At 40.2% G+C, this 13935-nt stretch overlaps 1 protein-coding gene across 3 annotated transcripts; it reads right to left on the minus strand.

The window, feature by feature from the left end:
* Positions 1-37: 37 nt before the first annotated feature.
* Positions 38-11744, minus strand: LOC131722739 (zinc finger protein 184-like). Of its 3 annotated transcripts, none has more exons than XR_009320008.1 (4): positions 9917-10363; positions 7356-7676; positions 2224-2544; positions 38-1138 (listed from the first exon to the last, which is right to left on the minus strand). XR_009320008.1 is itself a non-coding variant. In XM_059015774.1 (4 exons), the coding sequence occupies exons 1-4, from the start codon at positions 11707-11709 to the stop codon at positions 219-221; spliced, it is 1647 nt and encodes a 548-aa protein (XP_058871757.1). In that variant the 5' UTR covers positions 11710-11744; the 3' UTR covers positions 38-218. The 3 variants fall into 3 exon arrangements, 2 of the variants coding, with proteins under 2 accessions (XP_058871757.1, XP_058871758.1); XM_059015774.1 differs by lacking the exon at positions 9917-10363 and adding an exon at positions 11625-11744; XM_059015775.1 differs by lacking the exons at positions 2224-2544; positions 9917-10363 and adding an exon at positions 11625-11744.
* Between the last annotated feature and the right edge of the window lie 2191 nt (positions 11745-13935).

Below are 13935 nucleotides of genomic sequence, written 5' to 3' on the forward strand. Positions count from 1 at the left end.
AGTCTGTGAGCTTTTGATCTGAACAGATTGTGATTAGGGGGGACCCTGTTTATCAAGCAGGTTTATTCTTTTGTTTTCAGTAGATATTTCTGTATTTAGTCAAATGCTCTCCTGTTGTCTAGGTGTCCCCAAGCGTCTGCAATTCTGAGAATGTTCTCGAGTCCTGTAAGAGCCTGCAACTGACTTCACTTCTTCACACACTAAGTGCAGGGATAGGCTTACACACCTGTGTGAATTTTATGGTGTCTTTTAAGGTTTCCAAACAGGCTGAATCTCTTCCCACAAACAGCACAGTGATAAGGTTTCTCTCCTGTGTGAATTGTATGGTGTCTTTTAAGGTCTCCTAACTGGCTGAATCTCTTCCCACAAACAGCACAGTGATAAGGTTTCTCTCCTGTGTGAATTGTATGGTGTCTTTTAAGGTCTCTTAAATGGCTGAATCTCTTCCCACAAACAGCACAGTGATGAGGTTTCTCTCCTGTGTGAATTTGATGGTGTCTTTTAAGGTCTCCTAACTGGCTGAATCCCTTCCCACAAACAGCACAGTGATAAGGTTTCTCTCCTGTGTGAATTGTATGGTGTCTTTTAAGGTCTCCTAACTGGCTGAATCTCTTCCCACAAACATCACAGTGATGAGGTTTCTCTCCTGTGTGAATGCGCTGGTGTGAATTAAGATTTCCTAACTGTGTGAAACTCTTATCACTGGACTGTATGTGGGAAGGTTTCTCTCCTGTATGAATGTGCTGGTGTCTTTTAAGCAGTGATATATGACTGAAACTCTTCCCACAATCAGCCCAGGAAAACGTAGTCCCTCCTGTGTGATTTCCCTTGTGAGTTTCAGGAACGTCTAATTGACAGGAACTCTTCCCATCTTTAATAGAATGAGGCAAGGTCTTCAAGCTGCCCTGGGTTTCTGAATTGTTAAAACATGCAGAATGTGGCGACTCTGTACTCTCCACAGTAAGTGGGTGTCTGTCTTGTAAAGAAGGGATTGTAACTGAGTGAGTTCTCAATGTCTTCACATACTCTTCTTGGGGTGTCGTTACTCTGTGTTTCTTGCACTGTTGTTCGGCATTAGAAGAGTTTTTGCACTGGGGTGATGGAGTGGAGTCGTGTTCTCCTTCATCTACTTTAGAAGCTAAAGAAAGAAAGAGAAGAGAGACAAAGGTTATTGTACAGCATTCTCCCACATGCACTGTTCTGCAGGGCTTCTTGTCATAAACATGACAATAACAACACAGCAATGCTTACTGTGAGACGCACAACAGTGAAATGTGCCGCTGCCAGCAAACATTACAGTCCCTGGGATAGTTGAAGTGAGATGAGATTTTAAACATGATATTGTATTTGAATAAAATGTAAGAAATAAAATAAGACTGATGGGTCATACAATACGGGTTCACTCTCATTGTGGCGATGCTGCTGCAACCTCTCCACAGAAATGCTCTACTGAAATGTTTCTTCTGGGGATGCTAAGCAACCCAACTGGATGCGACATCACCCAGTGATGGGACATGTGATCCCTGGAGCTCTGTACAGCTGTGGGAGCAGCACAACTGCAAACAGTCTATCAGAAATGGGGAAAGGCACAGATCTAACACAGGGGTGTCCAAAGCTGGCCCTTCCACTCCTGCTCTTTGTTCCAACCCTGTTCTGAGTTGTTTAAATGAACCAATTAAAGCTCCATCCAGGCACAGGAGCAGCACTTTATAGAAGTGAACCTGTTCAATGAGGAGTGGAATGGCCAGGATCGTGATTGGACAGCGCTGATCTCACAGCATTCTAAAGAGGCGTGGCAGTGGCTGCACATCTAACGTGATTGGACAGCGCTGATCTCACAGCATTCTAAAGAGGCGTGGCAGTGACTGCACAGCTAGCGTGATTGGACAGCGCTGATCTCACAGCATTCTAAAGAGGCGTGGCAGTGGCTGCACATCTAACGTGATTGGACAGCGCTGATCTCACAGCATTCTAAAGAGGCGTGGCAGTGGCTGCACATCTAGTGTGATTGGACAGCGCTGATCTCACAGCATTCTAAAGAGGCGTGGCAGTGGCAGCACAGTTAGCAGGAGCCTCAGGAGCAAGCACAGTGATGTCCTTGTTGACATAGTGGTTGGGCAGCTCCCCTTGTTAAAATATGAATCTCAAGCACACTGCTGGTGTTCAGTACCAGGTTCTGCAGGATGAATAGGCAGCTCAATGCTGCTTGTTTTGTAGGATTACCTCCAAATCCCAGATCACATCCAGATGGAGAACCATCACACAGGTTGGAGCCCAGCTTGTTGTTCTCCTCAAGTGTACAGACATTATTTTCAGTAGGAAGTTCCTCTGCGATGGGGACACATTCCTGTTCTATGAATTCCTCTTTAATAGGAACACATTCCTGTTCAGGGACGGCTTCATCTTTAACACATGGCAGCCCTGTAACCTGTATTAGACTTGCACACCACTCCTGCTCAAAGGACTCCTCTTGTGTGTAAACTGCTTCTATCTTTGGCCCTTCCTGTGCTTCAGATTCAGGAATAGCGTGGCTCTCTATGGGATCTGTGGGAAACAAAACTGTATAAAATTACAACTCTTACTTACTAGCTAGGTTCCTCTACAAAGCCAGCCCCTTGTCAGAATGACTGAATAGATTCAATTCTTTCAGCCTGTCTGCATACGACATGCCTTTTAAACCCGGGATCATTCTGGTTGCTCTTCTTTGCACTCTTTCTAGAGCAGCAATATCCTTTTTGTAACGAGGTGACCAGAACTGAACACAATATTCTAGATGTGGTGTTGCTAATGCATTGTAAAGTTTTAACATTACTTCCCTTGATTTAAATTCAACACTTTTCACAATATATCAGAGCATCTCGTTGGTCTTTTTTATAGCTTCCGCACATTGTCTATATGAAGATATTTCTGAGTCAACATAATGTCACCGGGTCTAAGAGGAGCTATTTCTCTTATTTTATTGATTTATTTTTAATTAAGAGTGTTACTTTACCCTTTTTTAACTCCCAAATTAAAACACATTTTCCCTCGCAGCAGGAAACCGCACAACAGCTGAGGACAACAGAGGCAAGTCTCAGCAAAGTGTCTGAGGAATGTCTTTCTGTGAACTCATACTGTATTGTGATCATGGTTTGGATGGAAACTGTCATCACAGAATACAAGTTTCAATGTGTGAAATACAATGAGCAGACAAGGGGCTGCAGCAGGAGAGCTGCTGATTCTCAAAGCAGCTTCATGGAAACAAGTGATTTACACAATTCTGACTCTTCAAAGTGCAGCAATATGTTTTTTTGTACAAACTCCACCTGTGTAATAATCATTAGTAACAACACTGGAAGCTTACTTGTGCAACGCCATGTGAACTGCATATATACATTCAATCACATCCCTTCTATTCTGTTATACCCTGTATTAGTAAGTGTCTGGATTTTAAACAATATGAGCGATCGTTTCCTAATTCTGTTATACTCTGTATTAGTAAGTGTCTGGGTTCTAATTCTGTTTACCATCAGCTGAACAAAGTACTTTATTTATTTATTTTATCTGCAGCTTCACGCTGTTTTGAGCAAATGATAGATCTTAATAATAGAATAATACACACTGTTATAGTATAATATATACTGCACCACTATCCATTCTTAATACACACTGTTATAGTATAATATATACTGCACCGCTATCCATTCTTAATAATACACACTGTTATAGTATAATATATACTGCACCACTATCCATTCTTAATAATACACACTGTTATAGTATAATATATACTGCACCACTATCCATTCTTAATAATACACGCTGTTATAGGATAATATATACTGCACCACTATCCATTCTTAATAATACACACTGTTATAGTATAATATATACTGCACCACTATCCATTCTTAATAATACACACTGTTATAGTATAATATATACTGTACCACTATCCATTCTTAATAATACACACTGTTATAGTATAATATATACTGCACCACTATCCATTCTTAATAATACACACTGTTATAGTATAATATATACTGCACCACTATCCATTCTTAATAATACACACTGTTATAGTATAATATATACTGCACCACTATCCATTCTTAATAATACACACTGTTATAGTATAATATATACTGCACCACTATCCATTCTTAATACACACTGTTATAGTATAATATATACTGCACCACTATCCATTCTTAATACACACTGTTATAGTATAATATATACTGCACCACTATCCATTCTTAATAATACACACTGTTATAGTATAATATATACTGCACCACTATCCATTCTTAATAATACACACTGTTATAGTATAATATATACTGCACCACTATCCATTCTTAATACACACTGTTATAGTATAATATATACTGCAGCACTATCCATTCTTAATACACACTGTTATAGTATAATATATACTGCACCACTATCCATTCTTAATACACACTGTTATAGTATAATATATACTGCACCACTATCCATTCTTAATAATACACACTGTTATAGTATAATATATACTGCACCACTATCCATTCTTAATAATACACACTGTTATAGTATAATATATACTGCACCACTATCCATTCTTAATAATACACACTGTTATAGTATAATATATACTGCACCACTATCCATTCTTAATACACACTGTTATAGTATAATATATACTGCACCACTATCCATTCTTAATAATACACACTGTTATAGTATAATATATACTGTACCACTATCCATTCTTAATAATACACACTGTTATAGTATAATATATACTGCACCGCTATCCATTCTTAATAATACACACTGTTATAGTATAATATATACTGCACCACTATCCATTCTTAATAATACACACTGTTATAGTATAATATATACTGCACCACTATCCATTCTTAATAATACACACTGTTATAGTATAATATATACTGCACCACTATCCATTCTTAATAATACACACTGTTATAGTATAATATATACTGCACCGCTATCCATTCTTAATAATACACACTGTTATAGTATAATATATACTGCACCGCTATCCATTCTTAATAATACACACTGTTATAGTATAATATATACTGCACCACTATCCATTCTTAATACACACTGTTATAGTATAATATATACTGCACCACTATCCATTCTTAATAATACACACTGTTATAGTATAATATAAACGCACCGCTATCCATTCTTAATACACACTGTTATAGTATAATATATACTGCACCACTATCCATTCTTAATACACACTGTTATAGTATAATATATACTGCACCACTATCCATTCTTAATAATACACACTGTTATAGTATAATATATACTGCACCACTATCCATTCTTAATACACACTGTTATAGTATAATATATACTGCACCACTATCCATTCTTAATAATACACACTGTTATAGTATAATATATACTGCACCACTATCCATTCTTAATAATACACACTGTTATAGTATAATATATACTGCACCACTATCCATTCTTAATACACACTGTTATAGTATAATATATACTGCACCACTATCCATTCTTAATACACACTGTTATAGTATAATATATACTGCACCACTATCCATTCTTAATAACCCACACTGTTATAGTATAATATATACTGCACCACTATCCATTCTTAATAATACACACTGTTATAGTATAATATATACTGCACCACTATCCATTCTTAATACACACTGTTATAGTATAATATATACTGCACCGCTATCCATTCTTAATAATACACACTGTTATAGTATAATATATACTGCACCGCTATCCATTCTTAATAATACACACTGTTATAGTATAATATATACTGCACCACTATCCATTCTTAATAATACACGCTGTTATAGGATAATATATACTGCACCACTATCCATTCTTAATAATACACACTGTTATAGTATAATATATACTGCACCACTATCCATTCTTAATAATACACACTGTTATAGTATAATATATACTGCACCGCTATCCATTCTTAATAATACACACTGTTATAGTATAATATATACTGCACCACTATCCATTCTTAATAATACACGCTGTTATAGGATAATATATACTGCACCACTATCCATTCTTAATAATACACACTGTTATAGTATAATATATACTGCACCACTATCCATTCTTAATACACACTGTTATAGTATAATATATACTGCACCACTATCCATTCTTAATAATACACACTTATGGTATAACATATACGGTTACATGACATAACAGCGAGTCCAAAACCACGCCGACATCACCACGAGGGACATCACAGCGACTGCATATAACAGCACTACGACATCACCACGAGGGACAGTACAGCGACTGCATATAACAGCACTACGACATCACCACGAGGGACAGTACAGCGACTGCATATAACAGCACTACGACATCACCACGAGGGACAGTACAGCGACTGCATATAACAGCACTACGACATCACTGCGAGGGACAGTACAGCGACTGCATATAACAGCACTACGACATCACTGCGAGGGACAGTACAGCGACTGCATATAACAGCACTACGACATCACCACGAGGGACATTACAGCGACTGCATATAACAGCACTACGACATCACCACGAGGGACAGTACAGCGACTGCATATAACAGCACTACGACATCACCACGAGGGACATTACAGCGACTGCATATAACAGCACTACGACATCACCACGAGGGACAGTACAGCGACTGCATATAACAGCACTACGACATCACCACGAGGGACATTACAGCGACTGCATATAACAGCACTACGACATCACTGCGAGGGACATTACAGCGACTGCATATAACAGCACTACGACATCACTGCGAGGGACAGTACAGCGACTGCATATAACAGCACTATGACATCACCACGAGGGACAGAAATGGGGAAAGGCACAGATCTAACACAGGGGTGTCCAAAGCTGGCCCTTCCACTCCTGCTCTTTGTTCCAACCCTGTTCTGAGTTGTTTAAATGAACCAATTAAAGCTCCATCCAGGCACAGGAGCAGCACTTTATAGAAGTGAACCTGTTCAATGAGGAGTGGAATGGACTCCAGGAGCGTGATTGGACAGCGCTGATCTCACAGCATTCTAAAGAGGCGTGGCAGCGGCTGCACATCTAGCGTGATTGGACAGCGCTGATCTCACAGCATTCTGAGAGGCGTGGCAGTGGCTGCACATCTAGCAGGTGCCTCAGGAGCAAGCACAGTGATGTCCTTGTTGACATAGTGGTTGGGCAGCTCCCCTTGTTTAAAATATGAATCTCAAGCACACTGCTGGTGTTCAGTACCAGGTTCTGCAGGATGAATAGGCAGCTCAATGCTGCTTGTTTTGTAGGATTACCTCCAAATCCCAGATCACATTCAGATGGAGAATCATCACACAGGTTGGATCCCAGCTTGGTGTTCTCCTCAAGTGTACAGACATTATTTTCAGTAGGAAGTTCCTCTGCGATGGGGACACATTCCTGTTCTATGAATTCCTCTTTAATAGGAACACATTCCTGTTCAGAGACGTCTTCATCTTTAACACATGGCAGCCCTGTAACCTGCAATAGACTTGCACACCACTCCTGCTCAAAGGACTCCTCGTGTGTGTAAACTGCTTCTATCTTTGGCCCTTCCTGTGCTTCAGATTCAGGGATAGCGTGGCTCTCTATGGGATCTGTGGGAAACAAAATTGTATAAAATTACAACTCTTACTTACTAGCTAGGCTCCTCTACAAAGCCAGCCCTTTGTCAGAATGACTGAATAGATTGAATTCTTTTAGCCTGTCTGCGTACGACATGCCTTTTAAACCCGGGATCATTCTGGTTGCTCTTCTTTGCACTCTTTCTACAGCAGCAATATCCTTTTTGTAACGAGGTGACCAGAACTGAACACAATATTCTAGATGTGGTGTTGCTAATGCATTGTAAAGTTTTAACATTACTTCCCTTGATTTAAATTCAACACTTTTCACAATATATCCAAGCATCTTGTTGGCCTTTTTTTATAGCTTCCCCACATTGTCTAGATGAAGACATTTCTGAGTCAACATAATGTCACCGGGTCTAAGAGGAACTATTTCTCTTATTTTATTGATTTATTTTTAATAATGTTACTTTACCCTGTTTTTAACTCCCAAATTAAAACACATTTTCCCTCGCAGCAGGAAACCGCACAGCAGCTGAGGACAACAGAAGCAAGTGTCAGCAAAGTGTCTGAGGAATGTCTTTCTGTGAACTCATACTGTATTGTGATCATGGTTGGGATGGAAACATCACCGCGAGGGACATTACAGCGACTGCCCATAACAGCACTACGACATCACCACGAGGGACATTACAGTGACTGCACATAACAGCGACTGCACATAACAGCACTACGACATCACCACGAGGGACATTACAGCGACTGCACATAACAGCACTACGACATCACCACGAGGGACATTACAGGGACTGCACATAACAGCACTACGACATCACCACGAGGGACAGTACAGCGACTGCACATAACAGCACTACGACATCACCACGAGGGACATCACAGCGACTGCACATAACAGCACTACGACATCACCACGAGGGACATTACAGTGACTGCACATAACAGCACTATGACATCACCACGAGGGACAGTACAGCGACTGCATATAACAGCACTACGACATCACCACGAGGGACAGTACAGCGACTGCATATAACAGCACTACGACATCACCACGAGGGACATCACAGCGACTGCACATAACAGCACTACGACATCACCACGAGGGACATTACAGTGACTGCACATAACAGCACTATGACATTACAGCGACTGCACATAACAGCACTACAACATCACCGCGACAAACTACAATTCCCACAAGAGTCTGCGAAGTTCACAAAAGCGTCACTTACCAGGAGCTGGGACACACGACGCAGTCAGAGCGGGCTTCACCACAGATTTTCTGATTGCAGACGACTAAAGTTTTTTTTTCACTGTTCCTATACAGCTCCATCATAACTAGACTGGTAAATACGATCAGTAAAACCTCCATGCAATAAAAGCGTGTTTCCACAAGCATTTTTTATGTAGTTGGGCTGCATATATTTTTCAGTTGTTGCAGAATGATATTCAGCACGTGTTTTGATTATATATATAATGTATATGATTACCTCTCCATAGGACATCTGGGATTAGGCTAGGACTATATAAAGAAAGATAGGACAGAATCCCATGATGCAGTTCGGTACTCAATTACAGGCGCCATTTGTGGAGCCCGCTCAGCACTGAATACATTGCGATGATGCTGTGGTGCAGCGCCAGGATATACCGGTATTATTTATAATAACAATACAAAATATCGTTAATATAAAGTGTTTGGCTCTTATTTATGCTTGATTATGTCAAGAAACATTTTGCCAGGTCGAGCCTGAATAAGTTAAAAGCATTGTGAGCGCGCTATTATTTCTAGTACTGCTGTTAATCAGGGTCTGTACACTGTGTCTAATAAAAGGCTCTATTAAAAGACCCTCACAAATACATCACAGAGATATTTACATTCTCAAGCTCTGCAACATGGTCTGTGACTGTCTCAGCGGGACTCTATACACTTTACCAGAAGGACACTGCAAGTCTCTCTAATTACAGACTGGTTAAGACTTACCAATATAGTAGTTTCTAGAATACCTATTTAAATATGAATTAGACGAGGTTAGATGCACTACGTTCTTATAGTCTATAAAATAACACAATGCCTCAATTAGACTCCTTATAACCAATATTAGGACAGAGCTGTGCTATTAACAGCGCTTATAATAATCAAACACTTTAAAACGTGTCTGAAGAGAGATTCGAACCAAGATCTTTCCAGTAGAAGGTGGTTTTTGGTGTTGGATTGACCGAGCAATACCACACAATAAAACCCATCTTACCTTGAAATATGAAAGGCTGTTTAATGTCTGCATGTGCAGCGTTTATAACCCTCGCACGGCTTTCAGCTCGCTCTCTGATATTTCCAATCTCAGCTTCAGACTTTCATTCTCTCTCTTCACTGCAGACATGTCCTCTTGTAATTCAGTGAATTTGCTGCAGACAGCTTCAGTAATCGCGCACACGACGCTGTCTGCAGCCGCTTTCACTGCGAGCTCGACGGTGGAGGCGAGCTCGTCTTGAAACCACGACACGGAGACACTGACGTCCATCTTCACTGGTTTAGTTTGAGACTGGTCTAGCGGAATCCTCTTTGCATTCAGAAACACCGCCTTCGGTTTGTATTTAGTAAGATATATTTGTTTTTATCGTAGCCTTCCCATTCAAATACATGCATCACACACAGACTTTGCACGCAGCAGCAACCCTTTCTATGTCCGGTACTGAAATGAAAGCGTCCCTAGCAGAAGGCGTGGCTGGGTGGATCCGCCGCATATGATTGGCTCTTTGACCTCCCTATGGAAGCGAGAAGGCGTGTCTGGGTGAATCCGCCGCGTATGATTGGCTCTTTGGTCTCCCTATGGAAGCGAGAAGGCGTGGCTGGGTGGATCCGCCGCGTATGATTGGCTCTTTGGTCTCCCTATGGAAGCGAGAAGGCGTGGCTGGGCGGATCCGCCGCGTATGATTGGCTCTTTGGTCTCCCTATGGAAGCTAGAAGGCGAGGCTGGGTGGATCCGCCGCGTATGATTGGCTTTTTGGTCTCTCTATGGAAGCGAGGGCGGGTCGAGGAGGTTCTGAAACTGGATCGCAGAGTCTCCATGTCGGCTCTGTGCGCGCTGTGTTGGGTGCGATGCTGACACTGCGCGGAATCCGACATGGAGGCAGATTCGACTGTCTCTGCTGAGAATGTGACATCATCAGAAAGCAGAGACAGCGCAGCGAGTTAACATCCCAAACAATATGCTTTTGACAACACCGATTAACTTGCGTGCTGGTTTAGTACCGTGCTCCGTGCAACCACGGGATCAGCCCCAGGTAGTGCGCTGCTTTCAGCTCCGTGTAATTGACTCGTACTGATGTAGGTGTTGTCAGAAAGCATATTGGTAGTGTTCTTATAGCGCAGATTTCCGCAGAGCTGCACAGATACACCTTCTTACGCCTTGTCAACGCTGTATTAAATACACGGTAACCCTTCAAAATAAGCGTCTGTTCATATGTAATGCATGATGAATCGCAGACACGGAATTACATTATTAGAATTAGAAATGTATTCATCATGAATTCACATTGTATCAGCTGATAAATGTATACTGTTACAATAAAGTTAATGTTGAACAATGACATCTAACTGACTCTGTATAGTCTGAGAATCCAGAAACTAACTACAGGACGTGTAAACATTACAATGAGGTTATAATGGACTGCAAATGAATGCAATCCGCATGTGTGATACATTGTGATAAATGAAACAATTCAATGTAATTACGTGTCGCTATATACATCAAACAAATAGGATAAGCCATTCATTATGCAACTAGAGTATAAACAGGGGGTGTTGTTGGTAAGGTTCCCAAAGGTTTGGAGAAGCAACGTGACGTCAAACAGAGAGCAGCCAGGAGCAGCAAGCGCAGCCAGCTCTGAAATACAAGAACACGACCGACCTTAAAATAACTCTCCTAACTCCTAAACAAATAACCTGTGTGCATTCACCTGCTTTAACGAGCTCTGTGCGTCGTAACCTGCAAAACAAACGCAAACACCTCCTCGCTTGGCTTCCTTCTGAACAAACCAACATATTTAATGAGATCCAGCTGTTCCACACTGAGATACGCCGTCCCTGTGAGCTCATTAATTCGGCGCGGCTCTATCGAGAGGGTTACAATGGTCAGAGCAGGCAGTGAACTTTATGAAGACGGGCAGAACGTAGCTCTCGCTATTCCTTATCCAATGCTGCCATCGTGTGACCATTTAGTAGAACTGTTTGTTCCAATAATTTTGTATTTTTTGTCTTTTCTATCTGAACACAGCTCTGTTGCCCTTTGAAATGACTCGTATTTGCCCCTGTGCAGAAATAGACATTTCAGATACATTCTTAAAATACAGCAAACAGAATATTTACAGGATAACCAGGAGAATACTGTGTATAAATAATAAGGTTTTCTGTAATTGCTCTTATTTTAAATCATTCTCATGCATTTATCATGCTTACTACGTGTTCCTATCAGTTACTATCAGGTTTAGCTGCTCTTAGTTGAATTCGCTCTTATAATTTACTGTGTGCTTTATTATTTTGCTCTTACTTGAATTGATTTTATGGTACTTTCATAACTGCGCTTATCTGTATTATGATATTCTGTATTATGATATTTTAACAATTGTAAATCGACCTGGATGTCTGCTAAGAAATAAATAATAATAACAGTAATAATGTCTTTGCTGAATTTCACTACCTGTACTATCCATTGTAAACAGCAGAGGGCACCAGCAACCGCTTGTCACTGTGAGCTGTGTTGTGTGTTCAGATAAAAAAAAAAAATATATGGTTTATTAGAAATAACAGTTCAACCAAATGGCCACACGATGGCAGCATTGGATAAGGAATAGCGAGAGCTAGGTTAGACCATAAGAACATAAGAAAGTTTACAAACTAGAGGAGGTCATTCAGCCCATCTTGCTCGTTTGGTTGCTAGTAGCTTATTGATCCCAGAATCTCATCAAGCAGCTTATTGAAGGATCCCAGGGTGTCAGCTTCAACAACATTAATGGGGAGTTGGTTCCAGACGCTCACAATTCTCTGTGTAAAAAAGTGCCTCCTATTTTCTGTTCTGAATGCCCCTTTATCTAATCTCCATTTGACACCTGGTCCTTGTTTCTTTTTTCAGGTCAAAAAAGTCCCCTGGGTCGACATTGTCTATATCTTTTAGGATTTTGAATGTTTGAATCAGATCGCTGCGTAGTGTTCTTTGTTCAAGACTGAATAGATTCAATTATTTTAGCCTGTCTGCATACAACATGCCTTTTAAACCCGGGATAATTCTGGTTGCTCTTTTTTGCACTCTTTCTAGAGCAGCGATATCCTTTTTGTAACGAGGTGACCAGAACTGAACACAATATTCTAGGTGAGGTCTTACTAATGCATTGTAAAGTTTTAACATTACTTCCCTTGATTTAAATTCAACACTTCTCACAATATATCCGAGCATCTTGTTGGCCTTTTTTTTATAGCTTCCCCACATTGTCTAGATGAAGACATTTCTGCTCTTAGTGGAATTCGGTAAAGCTAAGAACAGATGAGAGAATGGATTTTAAAGATAGTTAGCACTTCTTCAAATATATATATATGTGTGTGTGTGTGTATGTTTTTACACATTTCAATTACAATGCATGTATATTGGTCTTACTTGAATGTCTATAAATAAATAAATAAATAAATAAATAAATACTGAACAGAAACTCTGTGAACTTACCTCTCAGGAGTAAATCTCTGCAATGGAGATTCAAATTAAATTTCACTGCCAGAGACATTATGACATCACTTTCCTTTATGATGTCACCGTTATGTCAGTGCTGAACATGAGCAGCATGATGTCTGTTGCCATGGTGCTGTCTCATAAACAGAGAACTGCATTTAAAATAGCTGCTCTGGGTAAGGGGAGCGGCCAGTCTTCTTCAATACAATGAATAATTATCATTTGAAATATCTACAATGCAAGCTGGTCCTGTTGCTTTTGCTGGTCTCTCTCTGCTCTGCATACCAGTGATGCCCTTCTACCCAGCGTGCAGATCCACTGTGCTGCTTCACTGCTTTCATTCAGTATTAGGTATGAACAAGGTTTCTGTGATGCCTTTATAATAATAAAACAAAACAAAAGAGAGTGACTTTTTACAATGAAAACATGTAACCTAAGAAATCAGACCTTTAGTTCTCTTTCATCCTTTCAGGTAATTGAAATGATTTATGAGTTTCTCTGACATATATTGTCCGGGCAGCAGTGTGGAGTAGTGGTTAGGGCTCTGGACT

This window comes from Acipenser ruthenus, chromosome 51, assembly GCF_902713425.1.
Source record: "Acipenser ruthenus chromosome 51, fAciRut3.2 maternal haplotype, whole genome shotgun sequence".
In the NCBI taxonomy this organism is placed as follows: Eukaryota; Metazoa; Chordata; class Actinopteri; order Acipenseriformes; family Acipenseridae; genus Acipenser; species Acipenser ruthenus.